This window comes from Hemibagrus wyckioides, linkage group LG17, assembly GCF_019097595.1.
Source record: "Hemibagrus wyckioides isolate EC202008001 linkage group LG17, SWU_Hwy_1.0, whole genome shotgun sequence".
In the NCBI taxonomy this organism is placed as follows: domain Eukaryota; kingdom Metazoa; phylum Chordata; class Actinopteri; order Siluriformes; family Bagridae; genus Hemibagrus; species Hemibagrus wyckioides.
In genome coordinates this window covers 6276062-6295733 of record NC_080726.1, presented here as the reverse complement: position 1 = coordinate 6295733, position 19672 = coordinate 6276062, and the positions used below count along the sequence as shown (strand labels likewise).

At 37.9% G+C, this 19672-nt stretch overlaps 1 protein-coding gene across 9 annotated transcripts in view; it reads left to right on the top strand.

Moving 5' to 3' along the window:
- The first annotated feature begins 238 nt into the window (after positions 1 to 238).
- Positions 239 to 19672, top strand: part of frya (furry homolog a (Drosophila)) — a 91187-nt gene continuing 71753 nt past the window's right edge. For 3 of the 9 annotated variants that reach the window (XM_058413152.1, XM_058413150.1, XM_058413149.1), the window contains exon 1: positions 18994 to 19120. In XM_058413152.1, the coding sequence (XP_058269135.1) occupies positions 19009 to 19120 (112 nt within the window). In that variant the 5' untranslated portion in view covers positions 18994 to 19008. Of the gene's footprint in view, positions 393 to 7973; positions 8368 to 18993; positions 19121 to 19672 lie in introns of those variants that run through there. The other 6 variants (XM_058413146.1, XM_058413147.1, XM_058413151.1 and 3 more) reach the window with 5 other exon arrangements.

Genomic DNA, 19672 nt, shown 5'->3' with positions numbered 1-19672 from the left:
GAGTTTTGTAGGAATTCTGCAATAGATAACAAAGGTAATTTAGTGGGAAAGTAGCCATTTAATATCATACTTTAATTTTAATTCAGCCAAGTCGTGAAACTGAGTGTTTCTGTTACTCATTAGGGATTATATAATAATACGGTATCCCAGCCTTGCTCAGTGTGTACACTGATAATATTTAGGTTGGGACTGGTAGCAGGTGGCGCGCTGGTGCTCTGTGAGTGAGAGGGAGGAAGAGGAGGAGGAAGAGGAGGAGGCGCGCGGCGGGGGCGCGCAGTGCCGCGCTCATGGCCCAGTTGCGTCGGAGCCGCAGCTCTAAGTGCGCACCAGCTCTATGGACTCGGACCGAGCCACCAGACCAGAGGATGCTGTAGAGCACATTTTCTCTTACGGTACGTTTCGTTTATTCCATGTATTATGAAACGATCTCGGTGACGCGTTGGTGAGGCTGCAACCTGTTGCGCACTTTCAGTATTTCATTTCAACTGCAGCATCCGAAATACAGAGACAGCAGTGTAGTAGCATCACCAAGTCTTGTACATACTTTAACGCATCCGTTTCTGTGGCTGGTTTCGCATCATCTGTGAAACTCTTGCTTTTAGTGTTTGTGAGGTTGAAGCAACAAGGTATGGGTGAATTTCCCTCTTTGAATAAGGCAAGTATAGTCTATCAAAGCCCACAGTAGCTTTCTCACTTGGTTAATTTTGGAAGGTGCACAGCACTGGCAATAACAGCAACCCACTTCCTGTGACAGACTAAAAAGTATTGCAAAAGATAGATAGATAGATAGATAGATAGATAGATAGATAGATAGATAGATAGATAGATAGATAGAATCATTCTGTGCTGGACAGTCAGATGAACCACATGAGAATTAAGATTGTAATAAAATTGATTTATTTTCCTATGAGCCACATAAAGGATTTGAAAGAATTTGGTAGAATTTATTATTAAAATAAAACATACTTATTTAACAAAAGTGTATGATGTAGTCCTAGGGTCTTACTGACTTTGCATGTGTTTCTGTCGGATGTTGAACTTACATGAGCAAGTTTAGAGAGCATTACACAAAAACTAGACTGAACTGAAGTTTTACTGTGTTACGTAACATGATAAAAATCCATATCATTAATGGTTATTACTTTATTCACTAGAAACCGTCTTCTTGTTTCTCAGGCAACCAGATATGTGTGTTTAGAGCTCCGCTATAAATATGCGTGTGTGGGCTGATAGCAGTGCTGATACCAAGCATTTACATAATCGTGTTTCCTCCTCTGTCCTTTATTTTGCAGTGTTATTTTTTCGTTTTCATCCGCCCTCACAAATTTCCAGTGAATCTTTTGCTGCTGCATGTGTTAAAGCTTCTAAATGAATCATTGGCCTGTTCATGTGCTAGTCTATAATGACATGACACACACACACACAAAAGTGACACAGGACCAGTCACATAACTATAGCGTGTCATGTCACTTGAGTCGGTTGACACCAGTGCAAAGGTGTAATGCTCCTTTGTGCGTCTGGCTTATTTCCTTTTCCTGTCCAAAAATGGATGGACAATGAGCACTTGTTATGCGTATCAATGACCGATGCAAGACGAACATAATCACCTGGCTGTAACCGGATACTCGGCAGCAGAGCCTCAGATCAAGACAGGCTTTGCACCTGGTTCCCTGTGCTGCTATTGGCTAATGGGATTTAATCTCCTCCTCTGAATAGTCACTCTTCGTTTGCATTTGCCGAAATGCATGTCGGCTCCTCCTTGAACTGTTGACGGACAGACGGTTTTGGGGACAGGTGCAGAATGAGGACCCGAATACTCTGAAAGCCTTCATTATCAGTGAAGCAGAAAGCGCTAGCCCTTTGATGGAGAGCAGTCTCAACTCTGGAAACATACTACCCCAGTCCATGTCCCTTTGGATTTCAGAACTAGTTTCAGTACAGTGATGGCAGTTTTGTGAAATAAAATGGGAAAGATAAGCTGTAATATCTATCAATAGCTCCACAATGAAGATATCTGAGTCGAGCACTTTATTATGTCACACATTCTCATATATGACATAAAAATACACACCTGAGGACGAAAGGACAGGTAGCAGCATTCAAAATTTCAATTAATGTAAGTCTGAAATGTTTTCCTGGGTTCATATTTTCCTGGCTCTTTTGTTTACTTATCTTAGACAAAATGTGCTTAGTCTATCTAGATTTCATTTCTCCTCCACAAGAAAAAAATCAAGCATGATAAAGTAAATATTCCATCTTGTCCACATTTATTGCATCCACTTTTCAGTCACTTCCAATGACGTGTTACATGATGTGTCAGCACTGCAATATCATATTAAATGGAAATCAGATCTAGAGTCTGTTTCTTTCTGTGTAATCACTTGATACGACTGTCACTGATAGCCTGCATGAGTCTACAGTCTGAGCTAGAAAGAATCCAGCCTTGCTTATTCATCACCTTCTGTCTATTTTAGATGTATTTATGTTTTAAAAATTCTTTACAACTGTAAGGCGATTGGTGGCTTAGCAGTAAGCATGCTTTGATTTGTGTGTGTGAAGAGTTTGCATGTACTTCCTGTGCCTCAGGGTTTTTTTTCCAGCTTCCTCCTCCAGTCCAAAGACATGCGTTGTAGGCTGATTTGCATCTCGTAATTGTCTGTAGTGTGTGGATGAGTGTGTGGGATTGTGCCCTGTGATGGCTTGGCACTATGTCCAGGGTGTCCCCTGCCTTGTCCTCTGGGATGGACTCCAGGCTCCCGATGGATGGAACTGTTAATGTTGCTGCTGTATGTTGGCATTTTAGGGAAAAAGCTTAAATAATTATAATACAACATTGTAGAATTTAGTGTAAAGAGTTATAATGTATCAGGGAAAAAAATAGCTGATGTGGATGCAGATGGAACCATCAGTAGCCTTGAAGGTGACCACTGCATGAGATTTCTCCATCAATAAATGAAACAAAACCTCCATTAACCCACTATTATGACTTTATTCCTGAAATATTATAATTATTTATGTTGCATATAATTAATTGTAATTGCATCTGATTTTAGGTTTTTTTCATGAAATATTGCAAAATATTCCCGAAATAGTTTTTCCCCCACTGACCATTAAATATTATACTGTTATATCTTGGTACAACAAAAGCAGAAAAAATCCACTGTAATATGTGTGAATGCCAAAATATTCATATTCCCTTTTTTTTGTTTTTATTAATGTTTGATTGTGGCCTAACCCTACTAGCCTGTTTAAACTGCAGATATACGATGCTGAGACTGGAACCTGTTAAGCCCTTTCCATTACTATTCCATTACAGCTTTAGTGTCTTAATATAGAGAGACAGTAGATTCGTCACAGAGATTTGTGCTCACTTAAAATTTACAGTTTTCTGTGTTTGGCTTGTGCTGCCTATATGAGATTAAAAAACATAGTTCTTCTAGGTGTGGGTGAATTTTCCGGTTGGTTCTGCTAGCGAATAAGGCAGAAATATACAGTAGAATAATACTCTTTTTCAAAAAAAAGTCATATTATAGAGAAACCTTTCAGAAATAATAACCATATGCCAGTTGTCAGCACATTTTCAGTAGACTTAAAGGGAAAAAGAAAGCTTACAAAGCTTAAAGAAAGTGTATGAAGTAGCGGTAGTGTCTAACTGACCTTTAGGGCTATAAATATTTACTAGCTATTACATGTGTTTATATGGAAAGTTATATGGAACATGCGTCAACATTTTATATATTGGAAACTAAACACAAAAGCCAGATTTCAGAATTAAATCCAGAATCGGATGACAAAAAAAAAATCACGTATTAATGCCTTTTGAGATTTGCGAGACAGGAAGTCTTATCTCTGCTAGCTCATTTGTACCAGCTACTTCTGTTTTCGAAGGTTTCAGAAAATCACTGAAATCAAAGTTCTTTCTAATCATCCAGAATGCATCATTAGACTCCTAAGACTGCTCATTTATTACAAATTAGACATGCATGCATTCTTTAGACTTTCTGGCATTTAGGTGTCTGTGAAAGATTTGTGTAGAAGATGGAGGAGGTGGACTTTTTCACACAGGAATGTGGTGAAGAGACTGTGAGCTCCAGATGGCATCTGATTCAGAATAGGCCTGCTCTGCCGATGATGATGATCTTAGAGACTGATTTACCATAGTGATGATGAATTCTCAAATCTGATTGGGTGAAATGCGTTGAGAAATTGTCCATAACAGCAGCTCTATTAATGTGCTCATTTCAATACACCGATGTTTTTGTTGTACTGCTCAAATCACTGGGACTTGAATAATCTGATGCTTCACTATATTAAACAAATAAACAGTCATGTATAATCGTTCACATGGTGAAGTTTTCTGTAAAGAAATTTATTTACCATTTTTGGAAAGATTTTCCAGTGCTAATTGTCAGCATTGTTTATTTTCATTATTATTATTATTATTATTATTATTATTATTATTATTATTATTATTATTATTATTTATTTTATTTTATTCTATTTTATTTTTCTTCAGGACAGGAGTTTAACATTTCTTGGAAACAAGATGGAAATGTATTATTATTATTATTATTATTATTATTATTATTATTATTTTTTTTTTTTTTTTTTTATATTATTATAATTTTTTTGAACCGCCATAATGTCAGTGATAACAGTTCAAATTATGATGTGTTGAACTGAAAATAATTTCTATTTGTAATCTTTTAAAACACTACTATGCTGTAGTAGAATAAAACACATAAGTACATGCTGTTATTGGAAAATTATCGAATTCAGAGTGATTATTAACTGCGCTTTATTTACGCGATGTATCGGACTACATCACATCACCCCATCGTCGACTGTTTTTCTATAAGCAGTGTTTTATTCCTTACATAACAAGCTTTTGTTATGTGTAGTGTCCTAGGAAAACCCTTTTCTGCTGTATATACTGTTATATAACTACAAGCTTTAGCTCGTACTGAAACATACTTCAAGTCTCTTTCTGACAAATAACCACAATGCAACTTTTTTCCAATTAATTTTCTTGAAATGTCTTTTATTTTGGCTGCTTGCTAAAATTCACCAAGCATATTTCAAGTCAATAAGTAAGGAATTGTATGTTTTAAGCACATCAAAATTATATATAGCTGAATATCTCGGGTACAAGCTTTTCATCTCCCTGATAAATGTTTTACAACTCCTGATATATACGTGATTTAAGAGCAGCTTATGGAGCTGGATCATTTATAGGCCATACTGTGTCTCTTGGTTGATTAATTTCCTGTATCAGATCAGGATTGTCCTCCTTTTTCCACTTTGTGATGTTAGACATGCAGGCCAACAGGCAGTTAACTTTAGATGAGTTTATACTAATAATAGCTGCTTATCAATTATTCACCAGGCCTCGCTCTGCCTTTGCAAACCCAAATGTTCCTCTCCATGGCAACGCTTGCTGAATTTTCTCCACTGGTCCGAGGTGTTGGGCTCATTGCTTGAGCAGTTTATGTACCTGTGCTGTCATAGATGACCTGACATACTTCTGAACTGGGACTGGGAATAGCAACACATACGTGAGGAATATCTTCACATATCTGTAGCATATCAGTTGGTTAGAATTTTGAGGAAATGTTTCTGGATTGGATTGGATTGCTGATGTGTTACTGATTGTGTTGTGTTAAAGGTGTGTGGATGGGTTTTTCTCTTGGTTACTGTTTTTATTAAACAGCACTGACTGCATTGCAGCGGGACAGCCTTTAGAGGGCGCTCTCGTATCTCAGAACTTTTCGTTTTCTTTACAAAGAATTTTTGCAAACATGCTGCATCCATTCAGACTTTTACATATGCAATGGTATGAGTTGGATATAAAGTTATAAACAGCATCAAATCCTGATTTTAAACACTAAAAAGGATAAAGTTATTTTATTTTGGAATTGCTTGTTTTTCCCCTTTAAGCCACTGTTTTCCAAGATGTCTGTGTTCAGACAAGACATAATTAAGCTCTTTCGCGACAGATCTGCCAACTCTTAATATAGCCAACGCACAAAATACATAAACATATATACAGAAATACAGAAGGAAATAATACATTATTGTGTTTAGGGTACAACAGCTTTATTGCACAGACTGTGAGCTCCAGATCGCATCTGATTCGGAATAGGCCTGCTCTTCTGATGATCTTAGAGACTTATTAACCATAGTGCTGTTGAGTTCTCATAAGCAGTGTGTGTTTGATTTTCACAGTTAGGCGTGGGAGTGTGTGATTGTGTAAAGATGTCAGGCTGTTGATTAGTTTAATAAGGAACAATTTACCTGGGCATGGCATGTGCTGAACATGCAGTTTGACTGGGCTGACCTATATTTCAGGTTTGACCGCTAACAAACAACAAACAAACACACACAGACACAAACACACACACACACACACACACAAACATTTGTATATATATAAGACCATGACTGAATAGTGAATCCACATGTCCATCTGTAAGAACCCCTACAATTTGATCCTAAAATTTATTATTAGTTATTCACGAATTCATATGATGTAAGCCGCAAACATTGAGATGCCTTAAGGGTTGCACGCAAATCCAAATATAACGGCATGCTTAAAATGAATGTTCTCAGGTGTGAACAAGCAGTCACTTTGGACTTTTCCTGGCATACAGTACTCCTATTGTTTAGAAATCCAGAGAACTTTCGAAGACAGACTTTTAGAGTATATACTGTGTGTTTGTATTGCAGATGTGTGTCAACTCTGGAAAAACCTCACTCATTTAGGCGTGGGCTGCTGTTGTCTCGTTTTTTTTTATATGGGAAGCTGGGAAGTGTCAATGATTTACACAGGACTCACTCACGGGAATCCCTCTGCCTCTGCCTCAACAGCCTGCATGCGGAAATTTACTGCGAGGCCTGTTTTTTCGTGCTGAGTTATTTGAGAATGATTCAAACGATTCGTTCATTTTGTATGACTCTTGTAAATGGAATTATGAGAACTGATCAAATTGAAAATAATTTTTTTACTTATAAGGTTTTCATTATTCCACATGAAGAAACACCTATTGGTTAATCCATCCATTTTCTATACCCACTTTATTCTTAATTAGGGTCATGGGGATCTGCTGGAGCCTATCCCAGCACACATTGGGCGAAAGTATACACCCTGGACAGGTCAGCAGTCCATCACAGGGCCCAACTGGTTAATCGTGACAGTCAGTTTTACGGACAGTTGATTTGTTCATTTGGTCAGTGAATTGTGAGAATCGATTCAGAGTCAAATGATTCATTCATTTTGAAAAATGTGAATCATCAAAATCTCAACAAACTGAAAACGAATTAGATCATATGATACGGCAGCTTTGTTTGATTAGGGAGAAAACGAACAAACAAAAAAACGAACAACAAAACAAAACTTTGGATCAAAGACAATTGTCACTTTTATGTAGTATAACAGCAGTGTTGAAAAAAACAATATGTTTTCTTTGAATGAAAGGGTAAACAAATATGAATATTAGTCAATAGAAAATAGCCTTCCAATTAAAATGCATACTTATTTATGAATAACTTATGGATCAACGGATAAAGCAGACACTATAAGTGTAACAGTAAAATAGAGATTATTTATTTATTTTATTTTATTTTATTTTATTTTTATTTTATTCTTAATTTACTCTAAGTTACTGTGTAATTTTGTACATGTTATATAGGCTGTACATGTCATAAGGGCTGAATTTGTGTCTTGACAATGCTCCAGACTACTGAAGCATGAAAACAAAGCGTATAGTTTGAGCAGGGAATGACTGTGGAGGAAATGGCTTGTTTGCGATAGCTGCCTTAAGGAGGGGAGTTTTTGCAAATTGCACACCCTGGCTGACCACCACACTTCCTCTCTGTGAATAGCACGTGCACACACTAACACACACTCTCTCTCTCTCTCTCTCTCTCTCCACCTGCACATTTCCATGAGCTGCTCTACTGTAACTGGCTGAACTGCTCTGACAAGTGAAGGGAGTGTTAAAATGTGCCAGCCTGGATTTCTTCACACACCCATACACACTCACACACACACACACTTTCACATGCACATGCTCTCATGAGCAACAACACAAATACAGGGAAAGTTATAGTACAAGAGGAAAGTAAGGGAGAAGAAGAAGAGCTGGACTGAGACAGCAGATGTAAAGAAAAGCAGATGTCTGTGTTTCTGCGGAGGAAAGGCTGAAGGGCAGTGGGCACGGTGCCAGCTGGAGATGCTAGACCCGGAGCAGACGGACCTGTGCACATGGCACGACAGGATGATGCTGGAGCGGATGGCTAATTTACCCGAGGACTTCCGGGGCAAGCTGAAGAAGATGCGCTACAAGCAGAGGCCCAGCATTCTGTCATGTAGGTGATTGCTGAGCTTATGAGAGACCTGGACGTAGACCTATAAATTACAGCTACTACTCTCAAGCAGGCGTGAAATGCCTTACCTCATGGCCATGTTTATAATGGTCAGCTTAAAAATGTTACATCTCGTCGCTAAAACAACGCACACATTAGGGGCAGCAGTACAAGGTGCTAGATTTCTGCCGTGGATTTGAGTTGAATCAGGTTTCTCATGAGCAGCTCATTTGCAATCAAGTGGCATGTTTTGACATGGCTGATCTACAAAGGTGTGGGCGAATGTTTATATTATTGCTGTTCATTTAACCTGCTTAACTTCATTGTGTGGAATTATGGGGGAAAAAACCCTCTGGCTAAATTCTAGTAAACAAAAGTTGGTCTGCTTTAAGAGCTTTAAGAAACCACGTGAAAGTCTTTTGATATCATTTTTAACTTTGTCTTGGATTTCTCCCTGAGAGTTAGCTATCTATGACATTATTTTCCTCTTACCCTGTAGCTAAAAACAGGCAGTCTGCCTAAATATGGCTAAATGAACCCGTCCTAAGTGTGATTTCCACACACACTGAATGTAATCAGGTTGGGGTTTTTTTTTTAGACAGTTATGCTGTGTTGTAATAAAAGGGACACAGCCATAATCAGCTCGGTGTTGTCAACTCTTTTCAGGTAAAAGTGGTAAATCCTTGTCCAAACAGACAAACAGCTGGTGATGTAGATGATTTGTATATTAATTTGTATATTATTTGAATTGTGATGGGCATTTGCATATCAAAACATGTTACTACATGATGATGGAAGATTTTTTGAAGACACACAGAACACAGTACAAGGGTGTTTTCACCATCAAAATAGAAAATAATAGCCAAATTATTTCTTTTTAGAAAGAAGAATTTGGTAACAGTACCACAAACAAACTATCTATGGATTTACAAAATAGTGTTATTTGTGACGTAATGGAGTAAAATGAAAAATGAAGAAGTGTGTGGGTAAACAAATAGTGGTGATTTGTGATTGGCTGTTGAGGAAAATGGTGGTCAGTGATTGGTCGATGGGAATAACGGCGATTTCTGGATGTTGGAAACTGTAGTGATCAATGACTGGTTATTGGGAAAAAATGGTGATCTTTGATTGGTCACCCAAGTGAATACTAAGCTCACACTGTTAAACCAGTAAGGGCGACCTTCTTTAGTTTAACATGAGTTACTCCATCCGTAACCACTGGTCACTATTACTAGTCTATTTGCATGGTTGAATATCTAACCTACAGCATTATTTCAGTTTTAATTGTGTCATTTAATATGCAGATGGAACCCCATGAACAGTATAAATTGTATTAATTTGCCATTAGTATCTTTGTAAAGAGCAGTGGGAGTTTTCTTAGTGTGATTTTGTTTTGTTAAATGAAAAGTTGACCCTATTCTTGGAACAAGACATGTTCAGGGAAGGAGGAAATGTTTGACTATGTGACATTTGGCAGAAGAGCATGAAAAACAATGCATGCAGGAATCATGAGGCAAGAAGTGAAAGTAAAAGAAGAGATAGAAGCCCAAAGAGTGTGTGAGAGCGAGAGAGACAGAGAGAGAGAGACACAGGAGGGAGGGATGGGGGAGAGTTGGAACGTGGCAGGAATAGGGAGGAGACCGGGTGCTTGAAGGGAGTTGACTTGGTTCTGATAAACTACATGGATGTATGCATTCATCCCACATGCTTCACATTCTTGTCCTTCACCCGTGGTCTGAAATGCTTTTCATAAACTGTTAATGTGACAGCTCAAAGCCGCCTACACTCATGCTCTTGAACTCTGTGTTGACTTCAATAACTGTACAGAAGCTTGTTTCTATTGTGTGTGTACAACAGGAAATATTTCTTTAGGGTGTTCTCAGATATGCATTTGTATTTAGTTCATTTGGCCCAACCCCTGTTATGTTTTTCCTCTTAGTCCAGTTCTTTAGGTGGAAATGCAGCATTGACGCTCAGCTTTGGGTCAAAACAACAGTCAGTCGGTCTGGGCAAGGTGCTCTTGTTTGAGTTCCAGTAGAGATCTAGCACAGTTCAGTTGGAGTGAGAAAGATATTTGACTATGAATTGAATATTGTAAAAATAAATGGATTTCCATGTGGGTCATTTTATTTAGTAGATGACGTGAGAGAAACTCATAATCTCTATTATTTTTAATTAAATAAATAATTATATATATATAATTATAATAAATAATAAATTATTTATTAAACTATTATAAATTGTTTATTTATATTTATATTTACATTTACAGCATTTGTTAGACGCCATTATCCAGAGAGAATTTTTTTTGTGATGTTTCTGTGCTGCTTTTTTTTTCTTTTTTTATCTTAGTGCAAGTCACGTTCAAAGAAGCCAGATGTGTTAAATTACATTAAATTACAGTATTTTGAAACATGATTAAATATGGATCTCAAGCATAACAATAAATATCAAGAAGAAACCAAATTGTCAACCCTTTGGCTTTGAGACATTGAGAAAATGTCTTTTGGTTCTTTCCCCCAAAATATTTGGAAACCCTGGACTAATAGGAGTGAAAGTACTTTTAGTTATTTGGAAGATTTTGAACTTTCATTTTCCAGATTATTGGTACTACTGCATTCCTCTTAAATGTCGCAATGTGTCTTTCACATATAAACCTAAAAATGTGGTGACTCTTTTACTCCCTCCACATTTTTTATTAAAGTAATTTCAAAATGTTGTAAATCTCTTGTGACTGTATCCTGTGACACAATCAGCTGATATGAATGGATTACTTACCAATCAGTAGAAATCACATGTTCTGTAAAAAAAAGAACTTATGGATGTGATGATATTTTAAATAAAAATCACATAATGTAATGCTGTAATATCAGTATAGTCACTTATAACTAGCTAAGGTAGTCTTCATTCATTTTAGTATATTTTACTATTTGTATGAAATCCAACAAATCCACAGTTCCAAATGTATCCACGTTTTTGTCTGCAAAATTTCCACTAGCTAAAATGATTCTTTAAGCTAACCCCTTCAAACCTATGCATTAAACAGCTATGTATCAGCTATTGGGTGTCATATCAGATCAATAAATTCAGCTGTTAAGTAGAGCGTAACATCTCTGCCTGTTTAAAGTACTGCCTCTTCTACAGGAGTATAGACTTGCACAGTGTTACGGGTTTTAATCCAACACAACAAATTGCTTACAACACACACTGCACTGTAACACACACAACACACACTACAACACAAACTACACTGAAACACACACTATAACACACCCTACAGCAAACAATACACTGTAACAAACAATGTACCACATACCACAACACAGTGCACTCTGACATACACTATAACACACACTACAATACACACTGCACTGTAACACACACGATAACATATGTCAATCAATACACTGTAACACACACTATAACACATTATAATACACAATACAGTGTGTATTGTACATTACAAGACACACTGCACTGAACCACACCCTACAACACAAACTGCACTGTAACACACAATATAATGCACACTACAGCAAACATCATACTGTAACAAACCCACAAAATACACAAAACGCAAACTACACTGTAAAACACACTACAACACAGTACACTCTAATAGACATTATAAATACACTTATACACACTACACTGTAACACACTACAAGACAAAGTACAACACACACTGCACTGTAACACACTGTAACAGACACTACAGCAAACAATTCACCGCAACAAACAATGCAACACACACTACACTGTAACACACACTACAAGACAAAGTACAACACACACTGCACTGTAACACACTGTAACAGACACTACAGCAAACAATTCACTGCAACAAACAATACAACACACACTACACTGTAACACACACTACAAGACAAAGTACAACACACACTGCACTGTAACACACACTACAAGACAAAGTACAACACACACTACACTGTAACACACTACAAGACAAAGTACAACACACACTGCACTGTAACACCCTCTACAAGACAAAGTACAACACACACTGCACTGTAACACACACTACAAGACAAAGTACAACACACACTACACTGTAACACCCTCTACAAGACAAAGTACAACACACACTGCACTGTAACACACTACAAGACAAAGTACAACACACACTGCACTGTAACACACTCTACAAGACAAAGTACAACACACACTACACTGTAACACACTACAAGACAAAGTACAACACACACTGCACTGTAACACACACTACAAGACAAAGTACAACACACACTGCACTGTAACACACACTACAAGACAAAGTACAACACACACTACACTGTAACACACACTACAAGACAAAGTACAACACACACTGCACTGTAACACACACTACAAGACAAAGTACAACACACACTACACTGTAACACACACTACAAGACAAAGTACAACACACACTACACTGTAACACACACTACAAGACAAAGTACAACACACACTGCACTGTAACACACTACAAGACAAAGTACAACACACACTGCACTGTAACACACACTACAAGACAAAGTACAACACACACTACACTGTAACACACACTACAAGACAAAGTACAACACACACTGCACTGTAACACACACTACAAGACAAAGTACAACACACACTGCACTGTAACACACACTACAAGACAAAGTACAACACACACTACACTGTAACACACACTACAAGACAAAGTACAACACACACTACACTGTAACACACTACAAGACAAAGTACAACACACACTGCACTGTAACACACACTACAAGACAAAGTACAACACACACTACACTGTAACACACTACAAGACAAAGTACAACACACACTGCACTGTAACACACTACAAGACAAAGTACAACACACACTGCACTGTAACACACTACAAGACAAACTACAACACACTGCACTGTAACACACTGTAACAGACACTACAGCAAACAATTCACTGCAACAAACAATACAACACACACTACACTGTAACACACACTACAAGACAAAGTACAACACACACTGCACTGTAACACACACTACAAGACAAAGTACAACACACACTACACTGTAACACACACTACAAGACAAAGTACAACACACACTACACTGTAACACACTACAAGACAAAGTACAACACACACTGCACTGTAACACACTACAAGACAAAGTACAACACACTGCACTGTAACACACTACAAGACAAAGTACAACACACACTACACTGTAACACACTACAAGACAAAGTACAACACACACTACACTGTAACACACACTACAAGACAAAGTACAACACACACTACACTGTAACACACACTACAAGACAAAGTACAACACACACTGCACTGTAACACACACTACAAGACAAAGTACAACACACACTACACTGTAACACACACTACAAGACAAAGTACAACACACACTGCACTGTAACACACACTACAAGACAAAGTACAACACACACTACACTGTAACACCCTCTACAAGACAAAGTACAACACACACTACACTGTAACACACACTACAAGACAAAGTACAACACACACTACACTGTAACACACACTACAAGACAAAGTACAACACACACTACACTGTAACACACACTACAAGACAAAGTACAACACACACTGCACTGTAACACACTACAAGACAAAGTACAACACACACTGCACTGTAACACACACTACAAGACAAAGTACAACACACACTGCACTGTAACACACACTACAAGACAAAGTACAACACACACTACACTGTAACACACTACAAGACAAAGTACAACACACACTGCACTGTAACACACTACAAGACAAAGTACAACACACTGCACTGTAACACACACTACAAGACAAAGTACAACACACACTGCACTGTAACACACTACAAGACAAAGTACAACACACACTGCACTGTAACACACTACAAGACAAAGTACAACACACACTACACTGTAACACACTCTACAACACACACTGCACTGTAACACACTACAAGACAAAGTACAACACACACTGCACTGTAACACACTACAAGACAAAGTACAACACACACTACACTGTAACACACACTACAAGACAAAGTACAACACACACTGCACTGTAACACACTACAAGACAAAGTACAACACACACTGCACTGTAACACACACTACAAGACAAAGTACAACACACACTACACTGTAACACACACTACAAGACAAAGTACAACACACACTACACTGTAACACACACTACAAGACAAAGTACAACACACACTGCACTGTAACACCCTCTACAAGACAAAGTACAACACACACTACACTGTAACACACACTACAAGACAAAGTACAACACACACTACACTGTAACACACACTACAAGACAAAGTACAACACACACTGCACTGTAACACACTACAAGACAAAGTACAACACACACTACAGTGTAACACACTCTACAATACACACTGCACAGTAACACACACCATAACACACACTACAATGTAAGACACACTACAAGACAAAGTACAACACACACTGCACTGTAACACACACCATAACACCCACTACAATGTAAGACATACTACACTATAACGAACTACACTGGAACACACACTACAACAAACCAAGATGAGCTACACTATAATTCACACACTATAACACACACACTACTCTACACTAACACACAGTGCAGTCAGTCATTCAAATTAATTTCAGTTAAATAGTCTTAAAAATATCTAAGTATTTGACTAAAATAACATTAAGAGATTATAAATGTGATTCTGATAATACTATACACAAGACAAATAAGCATCCTTTATTCCTCCAAACCATTTATCCAGTAGGAAATCTCCTTCAGCTCACAGCTACGTAAAAAGTCCAGCTGAACTAATAAACATAAGTCAGTGCATTATGTAATGAAGGTCAAGTAGCTGAATAAAAGCTAATAAGATTACTGAAGTGATGTCCTGGACCGGCATGGTGTGTGTACACTGATGGATTGGACATGAGTAATAACCTACAAACCCACTGATTCACTAATCTTATTCATCCTTGTTATTAGTCGCCCCCGAGAACAAAGAAATCTGTTTATCTTTGCAGTAGGAATTCATATTAGCAACTTTCAGTTGGGTTAAGTGAAAATGCACCTGTTTATCTCAATACATCTAGTGTTAACAGAGGAAGTGCAGCTTCTTAACAAATGATTACAGTGGAAATGTACTGTATCTGCCTTAGATTACACAATTTCAGTTACTGGTAGTAAATTAGTGCCAAGGAAGCAAGGAACATGGTAAAACTTTAGCTCTTATGACTTTACAAATATATGTGTAGTAAGTAAATGTTGGAATAGTATTAGGTGAAAGAAAAAATCAAAGAAAAATAGAGTTACTATAGTTGACAGTAAGAATGCTTCAACACTATAAATCTGTAGCTAATGGAAGTGCATTACTGCTATTTTAGCATCATATATCATGCTGCTTGCTTAAATTATCAAGTCAGATGATGAAGTTTGATTCAAGCGCAAAATTTGTACTTAAGCACATTTATAAAATACAAGTGTAAGATTTTTATTTCTAGCTCAGTAAGTATTTAGTTATTTATTTAGCTATCAATCTTAATCTATACATACATAGATAAACATATAGATATATTTTGATTTTAGTTCAGATTTTTAATTCATTCGCTTTCATTCATTCATTTTTGTAACTGCAATTAATAAAAACGTAACTGCAATCGAATTTTTTTGGTATTTATTTATTTTATTATTTTTAAAATTTCCTTCTTGTAGCTACCTATACAGTTTAATCCAGATTTCATGAACTCTGTTAGCACCCAGCACTATAAGTCAGCATAAAAACTGGAGTACATTCACTATATTGGGACTATATTTGGGACACTCCTCCAAACCACTGAAATCAGGTGTTTTTCAGGGGCTGGGTTTGGCCCCTTAGCCTCTCTAATTCATCCCAGAGGTGTTCTATCGGGTTGAGGTCAGGACACCAAACTCTCTTATCCATGTCTTTATGAACCTTGCTTTGTGCACTGGTGTGCAGTCATGTTGGAACAGGAAGGGGTCATCCCCAAACTGTTCCCACAAAGTTGGTAGCAGGAAACTGTTCAAAATGTCTTGGTATGATGAAGCATTCAGATTTCCTTTTACTGGAACTAAGGGGCCGAGCCCAACCGCCGAAAAACAACACCTGAATTTAATGATCTGGAGGGGTGGTCCAAAACTTTTGGCAAAATAGTGTATGTCCTGCTGCTCAAAATTACCTTGTAACTGGAAACAGTTACCCGTATCATACAGCGTATCTGTCCTCTGAGTTTTCAATTAGCAGACTGTTCACCTTGGTGTATGAATGAAAACGCTCCCCTTGTAATGAGAATTTTCGCTTTCTAAGAAATTAAATTTTGCCTGATTGACAGAACAGGTATGTTTTATCTGTGCCAAGCCAGCATGTTGTAAATGTTTGGGATTCTTGACGACAGACATACAGCTGATCTCTCACTGAGGCACCAGAGATTGCTGACTGCGCGAAATACATCAGCAGATCATATTATCAGCGTGAGTGTTACATTTATCACTACGCTGATAAAGTCACTTCTGTTAGCAAATTACAATATACTGCATTAAAAATTAATACAATCCTCCCAATTCTCAGTATAATCATTCATTTGATTTGGAATGTCTAATTCTGGGGGTTTCTGAAGTCCTTGATTCATTTTTTTTTTTTTAGCAAATGTGCTGCTCATCCTCTGTGTCTTGATGTCATGTCTTGATTGCGAGTTTTGTAGTACAAAGCCCACATGGCAATTAAGTAAAATCACCTGAAGTTTATAATATAAATGTGTTGTGGTTCAGTGGGTAGACTTGCTGCTTCACAGCTCCAGGGTCCTAAATTCATTTTTTTCAATTCAATTTGTTTGTATAGCGCTTTTAACAATGCACATTGTCTCAAAGCAGCTTTACAAATTCAATCCTGAGCTCATTGTGTGGAATTTCCTCATACCTGCATGGGTTTCCCATAGGCTTTCATGGTCCCTTCCATCACCAAAACATACCAGTAGGTGACCTGGCTTGGGTGTGACTGAGTGTGGGAATGTGTGTGTGCATGGTGTCCTGCAGAGCATTGGTGTTTTATCCAAGGTGTAAGAGATGGGATCTAGGATCCCCACATCCCTGACCAGTATAAATAGGACAACTTTGCCTGAGCACAAAGAGGACACCCTCGCTCGAATATTGACACCAGCCACAGGTCAAAGGGCACTTTAGAGTTTATCCCTTTATAACCACGCTCACGTCTCTGCTCTACACAAAGTATTGTTAGTCTTGTAAAACTTACCAAGCCGTTATTTTGTTTGCAATTGTTATTGTCATTCTGTGTACCTGGTTTCTTTCGTATTTGCTCTTTGGATTTGCGTTTTTGTTTTGATTGCCTCCCTGTATGCCTGTTTTAGTTTCTTAAACTGTGCCTGAGTCCCTGACCACGTTTTTGTCTCTAGATTTGGATTGTTTGCTCTTTAGAATATTTTCACAATAAACTCTGATTCTATGGATGGATTCTACTTCATCTGCTTCCAGGGGTTCAGTACAATAAAATTGATACTAAAGACCAATGATTTTTTGAATCTCAGACACTATAAGCTCTGATGTTCCAGTTCTGCACTACAGTCATGTTAGTTAAATCACAGGACTGTAAAAGAGACACGTTTTAAGCATCTCTTGTCACTTACTTTGGATTAAAATGTCAATTGAATACATATGACATTCAGTATGTTATACAGACAGGTGACAAATTAAAGGAAAAACCAATATAAAGTGTGCTAGTAAAGTGTTCAGGCAGCTACATCACTCCACAATCTCTGCTCACTCTTCATGTTCATGGCTTATAGGAATTATTCATCCTCATCAAACCATTCAGTGAGTCCTCATGCCCTGTGGATGGGGACGGAGTCATCCTGAAAAAGACCACTTCCCTCAGAGTAGAAATGTTTCGTCATAGGATAAAGGACATTGGAAGAACTTTGTATCGATTTGCAACGACTCTTCCCTCAAAGGCACACCAAATCATGCCAAAAAAAATAAGTGCCCCCTACAGTCTAACAGAGTCATCAGTTTTTCCTTTAATTTGTCAGCTTGCTGTATCCAGTGGTGTGTCATCACTTTGTTTGCTTCAAGGTGGGCTGTAACAAAAGGCAGACTTTTTTTAAGAAAACCCACTGATTGTGCTGAAAATCTGAGCAGCATTAATTAGTTCCTTTCCCTCTGGGGTTTGGATGAACACTTTAGATGAGCAGCCTGAATGATACATGTCTTGGGCCGGACAGTTCTGATAGTAAGAGTCCCTCTCTGAGATGCGAACAGAGGTTATAATTAGCAACGCTGGCTAAGAGGATTTCTCCTCCCTGCATTCTCGGTCTCCAAGCAGTGTCTGATCCAGCAAGGGCATTTAAAACCAACCTGCCTCTGAGAGAGAGACAAAGAGAAAGAGAAAGAGGGAGGGAAAGGAGAAAGGGGAGAGCTGGAGCAGTGTGTAGTCTCGTCAGAAGCAGCACTGTTTTATCGCATCACTTTCAGGCAGCGAGAGCAGCATACACCACCTGCCTGCTTACGGCCAGGCTGCAGCAGGCAGGGGGGCAAATACATAAACATACCCAAACAACGGAGCATGAAAAGAGTGCCTGCTCTTCACGGGACAGCCAAACACGCCATGGCTAGCCAGCAGGACACGGGGTTCTTCGAAATCAGCATCAAGTCTCTGCTAAAGTCCTGGAGCAGCAGTGAGTAACTTAAACCACTGTGGGGTGTGATGCTGTTGTTGATCTTCTTCTTGTTATTGTTGGATTCTAGTCACTTCTACTTAGATTCAAGAGGCTTTAAAATTTTATCTCTCGTTCCATTTAGCGGCTAATATAATTAGGGATGGTTTGATTTATGGCTGCGTCCTTGGAGTTTACTCTCTTGACTATGAGATGGAGATGCTTTCTTGTTTTTATAAGCACTTCTCAAATGCATTTACATTTATGACAATTAGCAGAAGCTCTTATCCATACTGACTCACAGAAAGTGCCTTGTTCTAGAATAGTTCTGTAACAGATCAACAACAACAACTAATCGATCACGCAGTGCATCATATGTTTCTTTTTGCGTTGAATGAAATATGACTATTACATGCACTCCTGAATACATTTTATTTATTTAATGATCTGCATTTATTCATAGCTCCATATCTCATTGTAGTCAAAAAGTTCAGTAAACACATTTCTTTGGACTGCCAAGTAATGGCAGTCAATAAACACTCAAATGTGGAGTTATATATAAAAATTCTTATA